General features: G+C 48.6%; 6 protein-coding genes across 6 annotated transcripts; 2 read left to right on the top strand and 4 right to left on the bottom strand.

The window, feature by feature from the left end:
- The first annotated feature begins 490 nt into the window (after positions 1-490).
- On the top strand, positions 491-1,172 carry GUITHDRAFT_150257 (hypothetical protein). Its single transcript, XM_005840600.1, has one exon. The coding sequence runs from the start codon at positions 748-750 to the stop codon at positions 1,042-1,044; it is 297 nt and encodes a 98-aa protein (XP_005840657.1). The 5' UTR covers positions 491-747; the 3' UTR covers positions 1,045-1,172.
- Positions 1,173-4,112: 2,940 nt separating this feature from the next.
- Positions 4,113-4,660, bottom strand: GUITHDRAFT_150256 (hypothetical protein). The gene is made up of 2 exons (XM_005840599.1): positions 4,357-4,660; positions 4,113-4,325 (listed from the first exon to the last, which is right to left on the bottom strand). The coding sequence occupies exons 1-2, from the start codon at positions 4,444-4,446 to the stop codon at positions 4,185-4,187; spliced, it is 231 nt and encodes a 76-aa protein (XP_005840656.1). The 5' UTR covers positions 4,447-4,660; the 3' UTR covers positions 4,113-4,184.
- Positions 4,661-4,747: 87 nt separating this feature from the next.
- Positions 4,748-6,672, bottom strand: GUITHDRAFT_150252 (hypothetical protein). The gene is made up of 7 exons (XM_005840598.1): positions 5,888-6,672; positions 5,743-5,841; positions 5,657-5,690; positions 5,368-5,607; positions 5,179-5,316; positions 5,091-5,137; positions 4,748-5,044 (listed from the first exon to the last, which is right to left on the bottom strand). The coding sequence occupies exon 1, from the start codon at positions 6,570-6,572 to the stop codon at positions 6,009-6,011; it is 564 nt and encodes a 187-aa protein (XP_005840655.1). The 5' UTR covers positions 6,573-6,672; the 3' UTR covers positions 4,748-5,044; positions 5,091-5,137; positions 5,179-5,316; positions 5,368-5,607; positions 5,657-5,690; positions 5,743-5,841; positions 5,888-6,008.
- Positions 6,673-6,813: 141 nt separating this feature from the next.
- GUITHDRAFT_150251 (hypothetical protein) lies at positions 6,814-7,602 on the bottom strand (the record flags this gene model as incomplete). Its single annotated transcript, XM_005840597.1, has 1 exon — positions 6,814-7,602. A coding segment is annotated over exon 1 (469 nt), but the record flags the coding sequence as incomplete, so codon positions are not given.
- A 2,938-nt stretch (positions 7,603-10,540) lies between these two features.
- GUITHDRAFT_150250 (hypothetical protein) lies at positions 10,541-11,628 on the top strand. Its single transcript, XM_005840596.1, has 8 exons — positions 10,541-10,690; positions 10,740-10,793; positions 10,852-10,929; positions 10,975-11,040; positions 11,092-11,190; positions 11,240-11,301; positions 11,349-11,416; positions 11,472-11,628. Exons 3-8 carry the CDS (start codon positions 10,858-10,860, stop codon positions 11,564-11,566), a joined length of 462 nt encoding a protein of 153 aa, XP_005840653.1. The 5' UTR covers positions 10,541-10,690; positions 10,740-10,793; positions 10,852-10,857; the 3' UTR covers positions 11,567-11,628.
- GUITHDRAFT_100650 (hypothetical protein) lies at positions 11,627-12,313 on the bottom strand (the record flags this gene model as incomplete). The annotated part of the gene is made up of 4 exons (XM_005840595.1): positions 11,627-11,800; positions 11,846-11,956; positions 12,012-12,103; positions 12,160-12,313. 4 exons carry the CDS (start codon positions 12,311-12,313, stop codon positions 11,627-11,629), a joined length of 531 nt encoding a protein of 176 aa, XP_005840652.1.
- Between the last annotated feature and the right edge of the window lie 810 nt (positions 12,314-13,123).

Below are 13,123 nucleotides of genomic sequence, written 5' to 3'. Positions count from 1 at the left end.
TACTAGCGGCGGCCCCATTCAATGATCATCGGGCGGCCGGACTGAGCGGCGGCCGCCGCCCGCGGCGCTCGGACCGGGGCCCGATCGGACCGTCACGGGCCGTCCCGGTACTAGCCAGGCGTCACGCCGCGGCGTCTGGCCGCGGCAACGGACCGGCCCGGCCCGGCCCGGCGAGCGGCCGCTGCCGCCGGTCCGGCGCCGACCCGTGGTCCCGGACTCCGGGACTCCGCCGGCTCTGAGCCTCCGTCCGGATCTTCACTCAAAGTTAAAAAAGTTAAAGATCAGTAGGACCGTCAGTACAAGTCGGCGAGTTCAACTCGAAGTTCGGTACCGGTCACGTCCGTCAGACGGTCACGGAAAGTTCCCCGGCTGGCCGCTGGAGTTAAATAAATCGGAGCTCCGGCTGACGTTCTGTTCTGACCAGACGCCGATCGGAGTCAGCAACTCCCAATTCGTGTCAGGTTAAAAACTCACAGTCAGGACCATACGGATCTTTCCCCTTGAAACTACCCCTACCCACCCATATCCCATGACCATACCTTGATTATTCCCTGTATAGATTCCGACCCCCTACCGGGTCGTCCCTGTGGGTGAGTGAAGCAAGGTAAATGGGAAGAAGCGAGGGGAAAACTTTGCAATCCCCTTCGATTTCAACAAACAATCGCCTTTGTGCAGAGAAGATCGTTTAGATATACTCTTTTGCAGACAAGTAACATACAAGCTTCCAAGCATTAATCGATATTGCACATGCAAGCAATTGCAGATTCGAACGCCCTTTTAGCATGGGTCGAACAACTGTTTGGACCAGAACATCAGTTTATCGTGAAAGATGAGCCCAGCGAACCTTTGAAGGAGTTGAGATCGGCACTTCGTCGAGGATATTCCAAATGTAAACAAGAGAAGAGGGTGACATTCTGCGTCGAAATTACAAATGGCACAAGGACATGCTCTGACGGAAGAAGGAGAAAGAGTGTGAAGTTGTCAGCTTGCACCAGACGGCGATCAGCTGCTTGTGCATCAATCGAACGTTCGATTTTGCCTTGATAAGGATGATCGTATGCTCATTCAAGGCAATTGTTTTGTGATCAATAACTATAATCTTGAAACTCAATAACCTAAATAATTGAACTGTAGAGTAATATTCAATGAATTGAAGTAAAGTGGTAAATTTGAGTAAGTCTCCCAATCGTTCAAACTCATTGGTTCTGATAAACTCAATCATTTTCTCAAATCAAGACGCATAAATGGCATATGCCACAAATCGACGAATCCAATTGCCCAGATCTTTCCAATGTTTTCAAACAGACCACCTTGTTTCTACATCGCTATGAACATTATACTCTGTGTCTTACCTGTCTCAAATGTTTGCACGAAGTTGTTTACAAGATTCATGTATGATTTGTAAATTGAACTAAGATCCACTTTCACAAATGCACGAGCACTCTCTCAAAACAACAAGGTGCATCAAAAGCAATTAATCTGTAGCGATCGGTTCTCCCAGCCACAGATGAGTTTTATCATGCAGATCAATGCCAAACTTGCATTTCATTTCATATCAAGAAGCATAGAGCCAAACTGCAATTTATTGATATGTACAATCTATGAAGGAATTTAACATTCTTAGAGTGACTTATAGCCGACTACATCATCAAGAAAGTTTGTTTGTGAGAGGTAGATGCTGACGGTGATGTCGGATGGTGGCAGGGTCTTGACAATCTTACATTTCTGCTTGATTTGAAGCTGGGAGAGATGCAGCTGACCGGAATCGTAACACTATTTGCGATTTCCACAGAAAACGTTACTCTTTTGGGGACATTCCGAGCACGGTTTCGTCTTAGTACAGAGCGGGGAGCACATACTCGCTGTTGTGATGTCTGAAGAGCGTTAGCTTGTTGAGCAGTGCCTCCATTTTGATTTTGCTGGAACAAATTCCCGACCCATTCGAAAAGTTGGCTCGGGTCTGTGATGGCTTGCATTTCGATTACGAATGAGAGTTTTTTAGTAGTATGAATTTGAGATTGAAGCTGTAATGTACAGTAGAGATTGATTTGTATTCCTGCTTGAGAATGAGTCTTTGCTTTCAGATTGTTCTTGACGAGTCTCCTTTCCTCTGCTCTTGTCCTTCTTTGTGTACTTTTTGCCTTTCGGTTTCGTGGACTGGGATGTGCACAAATGCTTCCTCTGTTTTTTATGGGATTCGGATGTCAGCAGTTTTCCCTCATTCTTTGAAAAGATTATTTTTAGCAATATCGGAGCTCCTTCCAGATTCCGAAAACCTTTTATTTCGAACATCATCCTCCAACGTACGTTGAGATAGGGCTAAAAGCTGTCTGTAGACGCTTGCAATAGCCCCTGAGTTCGGAGTTCCGGCACCACTTTGCTCCCGGCCCAGGAGGGGGTGGGGTGGAATACATGACCGGGTCTTGTGAACAAGGACGGCCGTTGCTTCGAAACGTCGTTTAAAACTATAGTACCTATCTCCTACGCCGGAAGCCTACTAAAGGGTGGAGTGGCAACCATGCAGGTCAGTGATTCTGATAGCGAGACCTTAAGTGATTTTGCTCAAGGTTGAAGTTTGGCGCCAGCCTGACGTTGATGTTGCGGCCGGTGTAGAATCATCACGGCCAGGCGGCAAAAGGCACGCACCACTCTGATGACTTCGAACTGTTGACTTGACGGTGGACCAATTCAACGGTTGGCGCCGTGACGAATCTGAACGGTTCACTTAACTTTGAGTAAAACGGTTCATTAGGTGACTCTGTGAGGTCGAGGGCCCCGGGCCCGGGGTCCGGTAGTCCGGACTGCCGGACTGCTCAGAGTTTATCACTGCCAAGGTGAATGCCCTCAATGCTGAATTGACCCAGTTGGAACAATTTCCCATTGCGTTGGGTCTCAAGCAGCTCTTGAAAACGACCCACGTTCCCACCCTCCAATATTTCTTGCGTGGAATCTCCCCGGCCTTGACCGCTGCCCAGTGCAAGTGCTTTGACGTCGCGAATCTCCGTCTCCTGGCGAAGGTGTTTCAGTGGCCACAGAACCAGGCACAGGAGGGTTCATCTCAGTGTCCTGCAACCTGCCCCTGGCACCCCTCCATCTGACCTTCAGTTCGCCTACTTCAAACGTCAGTTGCCTTATAGTGCTGGAGGAGATGGGTTCACCCCGCAGGAGGGCGTGGCCTACACCGCATTCTGGTCGGCGACTGCCAAGTTTCTCAAATGGGCGGGTGAAATTGCCATCTTCCAGCATTGGACTTTCCCTACACCGCCACTCTTCCACCGGATCATTTCTGACACTGAGCTTCGAATCCGCCAACCGCAGCAAGCGGACGCTGGGGATGTTGTCCCCATGCTTGCTGCCTTCTTGGACACTCACAGGCACTTGATGGAGCAGGGCATCTCGGCGTACACCTCCTTGGCGGAGCTTCCTCAGGCGTGCGACAATGGCTGGATCCCCTCGCCTGAATTATTTGGGACGTCGGGCAGTGCGCTTTTCATCCCCGCCCAGCGGGAGCTCACGGCTCAGTTCCTCTCGGAGTTTCCCCGGTTCCGCAGTATTCGGGCTCACCTTTCAGAGCGCCAGAGATCTTTGTTGGCACACCACTCCAGCTTCTCTACTCCCCTTCGAGTACCAGGCCACCCGGTTGATGAACTTCTGTCTCAGTTTACCCCTCAGCGCACGATTTGGCACTCGACTATGGAAAGTACAAACCTTGGGATCTTTGAGCAGCAGCCCATCAGCTTGGTGGCTGCCGCTGACAAGTTTCTTCATGGATTGCCGGTTGACCTCCCGCCGCACTGCGATCGATGCCATCATCTTCTTCGTCATCCTGGGGGGACCACACACATGGCAACCTGCAGGCACCGCAGCCAGTTATGGACTGATGCGCATGAGAAGTGCAATGCCGTCCTCAGTACCCTCATCAAAGATTCCGGAGTGAGATGCCGCGTCCACGTGCAAGGCGTACCCGGCACCAGGCAGAACGTTTCCCAACATGGCCCTGAAGATCATCATGTAGGGGACTTTGAACTTCCACAACTGATGGCTACTGGCGGCGGATGGCATGGGTTAATCCTGGACTTCAGCATGTCACATGTTTTTGACAATGATGGAATACCGGACCTCGCTCGGAGCAAACTGCAAGCGGCAGCACAGCGGAAGATCCGAGGGCATCGTAATGCATATGCTCAGCACGTCCCGCCAAAGGCCTTTCTTCCCATCATCGCCAGCACTGATGGCCTCTTGCAGGACGATGCGTTGCGCTTTCTGTGGTGGCTGGCGGATCGCTCGGCGAACAAGGAAACGGCAGCGCTGGATGGTCTCTCGGCCTCGCAAGACGTCTCAGGTGATCCGACTTGCAAACGCATTCGGTCCAGGATCTTCCGTCAGCTCAAGGCCTCCCTGTCCTACGCTGCCATCATCGCGGGTGCATCCCGGTATGCGTCTCATTCCTTCGGCGGCGGCCACCGCGACATCGCTGGCATGGCCGCGCGGGGGACTTGTCCTGCGCGCCGTTAAGTGAAGGTATCAGTTAAGTTTGGGGGACAGCAGTCGGCAGGTTTAGGTTTGGTTCTCGCTGTCTTTCTCTTCTCGCCGTTTGGCCTGTGCGACAGTGTCAGGGTCAAGCCTCCTCGACTCTCCTGATTGTCCTCGTACTGATTTTAACTTAACTTTGAGTAAAGGGTCAAGCTCAGGATTGTGTTCGTGTCACAACAGCTCGTCGATGGCAGGTACACAGGGGTGCAGGGAAGGGACAGAAGCATGGGTAGAGGCATGGGAAGGAGAAGAGAAGTTGGAATGGGGATAAACAGTGTAGAAACGAACGCAGGTATACACCTTGAGACCGTTGAATGATGGAGGTCGAAAGAAATTCGACATTTTGGTTTAGGACTGAGGAAATATTGGATGGAAAGCTCAGATCCGGACCTGTTCGACACGTTCTGACATACTGTCATGATTCAAGACGTGCTTTCTCTTTCGGATGCCAGTGGGAATCATCATGAAATTTTGATGAACAGTGCTATTGATCTTTTCTGCCAAAACACGAGTGAGATCATGTGCGTTTCAGACCTTTCTCGCTGAGTCCAGAAAAGGCAGGAGAGATGAAGTTGCTGTTAATGGAGAACTTGCAGCTGTAGAGGTTTGGCATGACATTCAACTACTTGTATGATGGTTTCCTAGGCGTACGGCATGTTCGTTCGGAGGGCGATGCAAACCGGCAATCCGGAAAAAGAAATTGTCGCTCTGGTAACCGTACGTCTTTCATGATTTAAGTTGATGTTATTTCAGTTGAAAGATGCAGGCGTACAAGATTCTCGGGTATCATTGTATCTCAACGGGCAAGATGTTTCGAAACTGATGTGCGCTTAGGCTCAGGCAGCATCGTCTGCTTTTAGCAAGAGGCTTCCTGAGCTAAGGTTTGAATGTAGATGTTTTTTGAATTTGTCGTTTATCTCGATGTTTCAGAAAAGCTTGCATTTTGCAATCAAGTCAGCTTTCAGGCACCTCCTTTGTTCGAAAGTAAAACCCCAGGTCCTGCTGAAGACTTCGCTTTACAGGAAAATACTTGGTTGACTTTGACTGGAGATTAAACCTTTCCCTTGAAAGCAAGTAAGAAGGATATTAGTGTTGCGTCTGTAGTCACTGATTTTTCTTTCAGCTGCTTTTCTGGATTGCGGATCCCTCATCTTCAGGTTGTTTCGAGGCATGAAAGGGGGAAGATTATAGCCTTAATCGAATGCACAGGTCATTTTATTCCTTAGCGATGGAGCCGGGCAATTAGAGGAAGTCGTGATGGAGCTGGATGAGACAGAATTTGAATTGCTTCTTTCTTCCATTGGCAAGGTGAAACCAATTTGAGATCTCATGCTGAATCATAAACTTGCAACAGCTTAATCAGGCCTGCAACAACATGGCGATCTGACTCAGGCTTTCTTGAACTGCAAATTCACATTTATTGAAGAAAACTATAAACATCGAAAACATGAAAAACGATTACATTGATCCAAGATTCAGTCGAGATGAATCCAGGAGTCCATTACCCTCCTTTCCTTTCCACTCATTTTGAACGATTTTGAAAAATCGGAGCTGATCATACAGTTGCGCCCTCTGAGCTTGTGCTCAAGTGTGTTATTAGAATAGGCCTTCTTCGCCGCCAATGGCAATGCAGCAAAGTAACAGCAAAAGACCATGACAAAGGACCATAGGTGGGAGATGTTCTTGTACAGAGTTGCATCCAGTGAATTTCGCCGACAACGTGGCGATTCGCTCAGAGATCGTGACTTGGTATCGTATGCACCCATCGCGACATCTTCTTCGATCTCTGCTTCGGCTTCGGTGGTTGCAACGCTCTCGGCACGGAAAGTATGTGAGGGTCGACCAGGCGCTTGAGGCTGCTGATACGGTCCATGCTCATTCATCCTTTTCATGTCTTCCACTTCTGTTTGGAGATCCAAACCGATGGCGCGATTTGTTCTTGCACGCCCATTGTCCTGCGAAGTCAGCATCCAGTGCTTGTTTCTCTTGATTGGAAACTTCACTGGAGCAGGCATACACATGTCGGTGCTGGTAGCCATTGCACAGGCTTCCATAGGTAGGGTTTGAAGGGCTTCAGGGTAGTACTTGACGAGAACATGCGAAATGTTTCCACCGCAATCAGAGATGGGAAACATGGTCAGATTGCAAGAAATCGGCACACACTGACTAGAGTAAAAGACGATGTGGCCGTCTTGTACGACTCCTCTCTTGCAGTTGGTAATCATCGACTGGAACGTGTGGACATCCGTTTGCGGTCCTTCAATCATTCTTGGGGCACAGTTCTGTGACTGCTGCTCCGTGAAGCCAAACAGCCTCGAGAATTGTGAGCTTGCAAAAGTGAACCTCCTTGGTCTTGATGTGCACATCAGCCCTTTCGCAACGTTTTCATCTTTCATCGCTTCTGATATCGTCATGGCCTCCGAGTTAAACATCTCGAGAACGCACACTTGTTGCGACCGAAAATTATGAACCCGTGCCACTGTCCTCAACAGCATTGGTGTTCCATCGCTGGAATACAGCGTCAAGTGAGCTTCGGCTGATTTCTCCGTCGAGGCCTTCATTAACAATTGATGCAAATTAGCTGTATGCGTGTATGGTCCTTGCACAATTCGCAGTGTTCGGCTGGTAATGGTTGATCGGGAGTATCCAAATTTCTTGAGCCATTCGTCGTTAGTCCGCAAGATCTTCAAAGGCGATTCCAGAGAAATTGCTACTTGGCATTCTTCTTCAAACATCAGATCCTTGATCTGTTCCATGAAATCGCCGTCGTCACTGGTTGTGTCTGCTTCGAATTGGTAGGATTTCTTGGAAGATGGCATCACTGGCATTTGCCAAGGAGCAACTCTGATGGAGTCCACCATGACGTTTCTGAGATAGAGTTTGCTGTGCTGCACAGGAAATGAGGAACCTTTCTGACAGCTCTTGTCGGTTAGGATAGAAAGGAAGTTTGAGGGAGAGACAGAGATATGGGACGAAAGCAAAGGAGGGACGAGAGTGAAAGAGTTTGGGAGAGGGAAGCAGCGGGATTTTGGAAGGGTTGTTGGTTTTGGTTGCTGTTGCTTTGTTTGCTGTTGCTTTGTTTGCTTACTCGGCTCGACAAAGAAGTACGCTGTGACTAGGAGTCACAGGAGGGGGAACGAGATTTGCTGACTGTTGGCACCCTTTAAGATTCAAAAAGATGCTTTTTCGTCAAACATACAACCCACATCCGACATCTCGAAGGCTCAGATTTGCTTAACAATGTTTTATCTCACTTATTTTCAGATATGCTGACGGTATTTTTGAAGTGGTAAAATACTACCTTACAATGTTCTGTCTCATCATCAGCAGTACCGCAGAAGGCCGATACAAGGGGGGTAGGGTGGCAAATGCTATGCACTTAGCCTTGGTAACCTATTGCTTCACCTATAGAATATTCATTCTTCAAGGCTATGGTATCTTAACAACATCTCGGGGTGGGGTGGCCGAGTCAGCAAGCCTTGTCGTGAGACCACTGCCTTTCGACTCGCCAGGGAAAAGCTCACTGCCTCGTGGTATTGCAATATTTACTATTGACTTACTCATGAAATGATCTACCTTAGCCTGCCTTTGCACAACAGCGCTCTGCGGCATATTCTGACCACCTCTGGTGGGCAAATCCCACTCACGACAACCATCACCACCCCTCCTTTCCACTTCAAATGACCCCGACGTTTTGATTTTTGTTGACCACCCACCGTGCTAACGGCTCTAATCAGACCGGTAAAATGGGTTGCTGACAGTACTCGGGTCCACCAGCATCACTGGTTCCTTCGGATATTGTTGACTAAAGTTTGGATTCGTCCGGGCTGCAGCCATGCCACCAGCGTCCTCCAGCCATGGGCACAAAAAATAAAGTTTATTTTTATTTCGGGCAGCCACTAGTACTACTAGAGTCACTGAGTAATTAGCACGATCTTTATTATTTGTTTAAAATATTTGTACTGAGCCTGATTGTCAGCATCATTCAACTTGACTCATGACCGGACTGTTGTCCTCGTACTGATTTTTAACTTAACTTTGAGTAAAGAAAGGACTGTGTTTCCCGGATTTCCCGGAAGCAAGTTTCGAGTCGCCGCGGCCCCGGCGGCCGGGCCCGGCCGCCGGACCGTCTCCGTGACTCCAGCAGTAGTCCAGCACTGCCACCGGGGGCCACTGAGCCACGCCGGGTTGATGGACCTTCCGACTCGGAGCGACTCGAGTCCGACATTGAAGCGGCGCCGGGCCCGGGGCCCGGCCGCCGAGTAAAATTCAGTACGCGGTACTAGTTTGCCTTCTCAAAAACATTGAGTAAAACTTGAAGACTTGGCTAGAAAATGCGGCTGATGGCCCGCTGATGGCCCGCTGATGGCCCGCTGATGGCAGTGTAAATCAGGTTGGTATGGCAAGGAACAACAAGAGCGACGAGCGCCATAAATGGAACGCCAGAGACGTGGGGCAGAAAGCAAGATGTCAAATGATACCCCCATGACTTGCATGAGCGAGAATATTTGGGAACGTCACACCATGGATGTACTTCGGTCAAGTGGTGCTAATGTGCTCAATCTTGTATTCGTGTTCCTTTTCTGCTGTATCTCATCAAGTGGGGTGACGGTCACTCAGAGCTCGTTTCCTCGCGTTCATTCGCTTTCTTGCATCAAACACTACCACACCGACCGTGCTTTGAACCAACTTCGTATCAGAGGTGGTTCCGTAACGAATGAGCTGGATTTTTCAAGTGTTCTAGACGAAATTCCAATCCAAATGCTCCATGAGATTGAAAACAGGAGCACCTACCCTTCAAGGCCCCTGAATCGCTCATTGCAGATCGATGAGCGATTGTTAAGGGAGGAACAGGAAAGAACGAAATGGGAATTAGAATCCGCATTTGGTGAGAAAGAATTTTCCAGCGATAAGTACGAGTGTTTTTATTCTCTGATCTCATGCAAAAGCCTGAAAGCTCCACCAGGTATATCGACGAAACGGAGTCAAAGCTCGGAGCTCTGATAACAGATTCTGCGTTGCCGGACAGCGATGGGAATGAGGCATGCAGTGATTTGTCCATGCAGTGCGACAGAATGACATATTTTCAGTCAGAGTATTCACGCCTGATTGATGGCGTGTTAAATATTCAAAGAGCTGATATGATGACTGATGTTTCATCCGACCCAAACATCAAAATTCCAGGGGAGCGGTTCAAGACTCTCAAGGAAGCTATCTTGGAGATCCCTAATGAAGGTTACAACTTCATACTGGAGGTCTTTCTAAAGGTGGTTGACCAATGTATGATTGACGAATTCTTTTTGCAAGCCGGTTTCTCATGGACCTTACATGGTGATAACTTTGTTTGCTTCAACTTAATCACTATTCAATGTTGGTATGTCCAGGTTGTCCATGACTACCCTGAAGAAGATGACGACAACCGAACCTGGCCAGATTTGATCCACATGAAGGTGCTGCATTAAATTTTAATCTAGCTGTGTCTTACTGTCTTGCTTCAGCATGCCTGTAGCATTATTGGGGAACCAGGAGCCAAGGTGGAAGCAACGCTGAGTATTTTGTGTACGACGAAGAGAGTCGGTGCATGCGCAATCAGGTTCAGATTACAGTCCAGTTGTGATGTGAGTAATGAATTCGAATCAGGGGCATAGATTGGTTTGCCCATCGAGCATCTTGCTTGTATATTTTTGCTGGAGAGTGGGAGGTAGAGGTAAGCTTTCGCTCAACAATCGAATGCATCCAACTCAAAACTTGTTGTTGGCAGGAATGTAGCATCCGCTCCGATCATCCAGCGGGTGATGCGATTTACTGCAAGGGGGTAAGTCGTCTCCCACTGGCAAGGTTTAATCATGAGTGTTAGCCCTTTCCCTTAGCTGATTGCTCCAAAGGAAACGACCCAAAGTTCCTGGCACCCCTGTGTTGCCTCCTCGTTTTGTCAAGTTTCCACGTGTCAAGCTTAAAGTTGTACAGGTTTGTAGTCAAGATGGGTGAAGGGGATCTAAAATGGAAGCAGTGTGCCCTGGGAGGGGTCAAGGAAGGAGTTCCTACGGGTTGGGGAGTTGTTGTGTGCGAAAAAGCATTTCTATCGGTAACAAAGACTGTCATCGAATTTTGTCATCAAGCTATTGGTGTTGTGGACTGGTGCCAGGCAGAAGTGCTGGTTGTTCTATACATACTTGTTTACCCCCATCAATTCTTTTGTGTTCCAGGATTGCGATCTGCGTCACAACGGAAACGCCCTTTGGTTTGGCAACTTCTGCGATGTAATCTCACTCGGATGTTCTTACTCCTCGTGGCTTTTTGATTGACCCTTTACGCAAGGTGAAAATGAAACGATGCAAGATCTGGGACACGGTTTCCGCGTTTTGTCTTAGGACAATGTGGGACCACGGAACGAAGGTATGGAATAACAAATGCATCTTTAGCTTTTTAACCGTCGAGCAGTGTATGGCAAAAGATCAGGACATAGATGATGGACGTAACGCGAAACTATCTCTAGAGTCTTGCAAGGCATCATGAGGCTTGTTGTGCCCTGGGACATTCTATTGAGCTGCCGCGCAGGTTGATGCTCCAGCATTCGACGGGGAGAAATATCCAGGAACATTCAGGAATTTTTCATCCAGCTTCACAGTTCCCATGGTTCCGGCAAATGCTTCGCTGGTGAAGAATATGTTGATTTTGTGTCACTCTGACACGAGCATTTGTCCAGGTTCGCCCAAAGATACCGACAATCAAAGATCCACAAAATTTCCACATGAGGAATTTGAACAGGTATTCCGCACGGAACAACAGTTGTAATCCATTAAGTACTTGTTCAGGAATCGATTGGACTATTTTAAGAGCTTCGGGGCGGATCCAGAATTGGTGCAGGATAATCCTGATTACAGTGAGTACTGTTCTGAGGTTTCTTCTGCTTGTCTTGAACATGAAATTGTTTGCAGAGGATCCGAGTTGTGCCTTCACTCGATTACACAAGCACATGGTACCACCACACGAAGATGTAAAATGTACGGGCCCTGTCGAATTCCGGTCCTAGGGGGCATCGAGGTCGAGAAAACGATTCTTTACTGTATTACTATTGAAACAACGAAATCTTTCAAAGCTTGAGTGGCTCATTCCCCTGGATGATTGAGTTGATCTTTCCTCCGACGATGAGAGCTCCAACAAGGGGAAGGATTGCAACGGTCGTTGCTACTTGAGCAGCAATGAGCGCGCCACTGTTGTCAGGTACGCCAGCGATTACAGCAGCGTCGGCGCCCAAGGCAAGCATCTAGCAATCGAGTCAGTGACAAATCTCATGAACGACTTGGAGTACCGCATAGAAGTAAAGCGTTCCCGGTGACACGCTGACAATCTTCTTTGTCAGTGAGATCACGCGATAATCATCCAAAAGCGGAAGCAATTCCTCGGCCTTCGACAGCGCTCCCTGCGTACGGAACGAAGTTAATGTATTGCAAGCACATGCGGTTCTTATAGATTACAGATTTTTCCAACTTGCTTAGGAGTCCAGATTTTTCAACCTTGCTGAGAACCCCGGCTTTGCTCACAGCACTCAGCACCTTCAGCGTCTCAACTGTACAGAAGGATTGCGTTAGAACCGCAGCGATCGACGAGAAGGTTGCATCCAACCTCGTTCAAGCAGATCTACCTCCCTTGACTGCATTCTCAAGCTGCACAAAGAAGAGGGTCGTGCAGAGGCAATGCTGTTGGGGAGGGAAGAGCTGGGAGCAAAAGCGCTGGCGGTTCCGGCACATGCCAGAGCCAGGAGGACTGCAGACTGCATTGGGAGGACGAGAGTCGCACCGGTACCGGTGACTGCCATATAAAGGGTGAAACCCTCGTTATATGTCACTCAGGCATACTTTGAGTAAAGGCGTACGTATCCAGAAGGATACATGAGAGATGGCTTTCGACTACCACCCTATAATCTAGCTTTTTGTTGCTTCAAGGGTGGGTACTAGTACCGATTGGGTCAAGCAGGGGTCATGGCATAATGGAATTGGAGATAATCGGGGGTGGGGTACCTTATGCGATCGATTGCAAATTCCGAACTGTACCCCCACCCTCATGGAGACCTGCTGAACCTTCTTGGTACCCCCGTAAATATGTTATAGTACCCCCACCTTTGTGGACCCACCCACCCCATACTTGTGAACGACGTCTCTGATGATCTAAAACGGGTGAAGGAAAATGGCGTTCAAGCGAGGAAGAATGCAGGAGGGGCTCGACAGCATAAAGAGAAGAGATGATGTGATAGAAGTTAAGTGAGAGGTTGACCTAGAACAGATGTGCTATGAATTCGATATGAGACGGTATGGACAGGCCTTTTATGTTGTGAGAGTGATGGTCAGGCCATGTACCTAGTATACCTCGCAATGTTATGTTCCTGGCTGTTCAAGCCTCAGTTTTCATCTTAACATTTTTAACAACGTTGTTCCATTGACTTTTCCAACTCAGATATGTTTGAGCTTTTGTGGAACGCTGCTCTTCGCGAGAAGAAGGAGGCACCGGTAACCTGACAACTTGGCCTCCGGCGGCGCTTACCAGAATGCAGAAACCAGGCAACTGGGCGGTGGACCATGAGGGAATGGAT

This window comes from Guillardia theta (assembly GCF_000315625.1).
Source record: "Guillardia theta CCMP2712 unplaced genomic scaffold GUITHscaffold_5, whole genome shotgun sequence".
NCBI classification, from domain to species: domain Eukaryota; class Cryptophyceae; order Pyrenomonadales; family Geminigeraceae; genus Guillardia; species Guillardia theta.
Note: the sequence above shows the minus strand (reverse complement) of the source record. Positions and strands in the feature narration are given on the sequence as shown.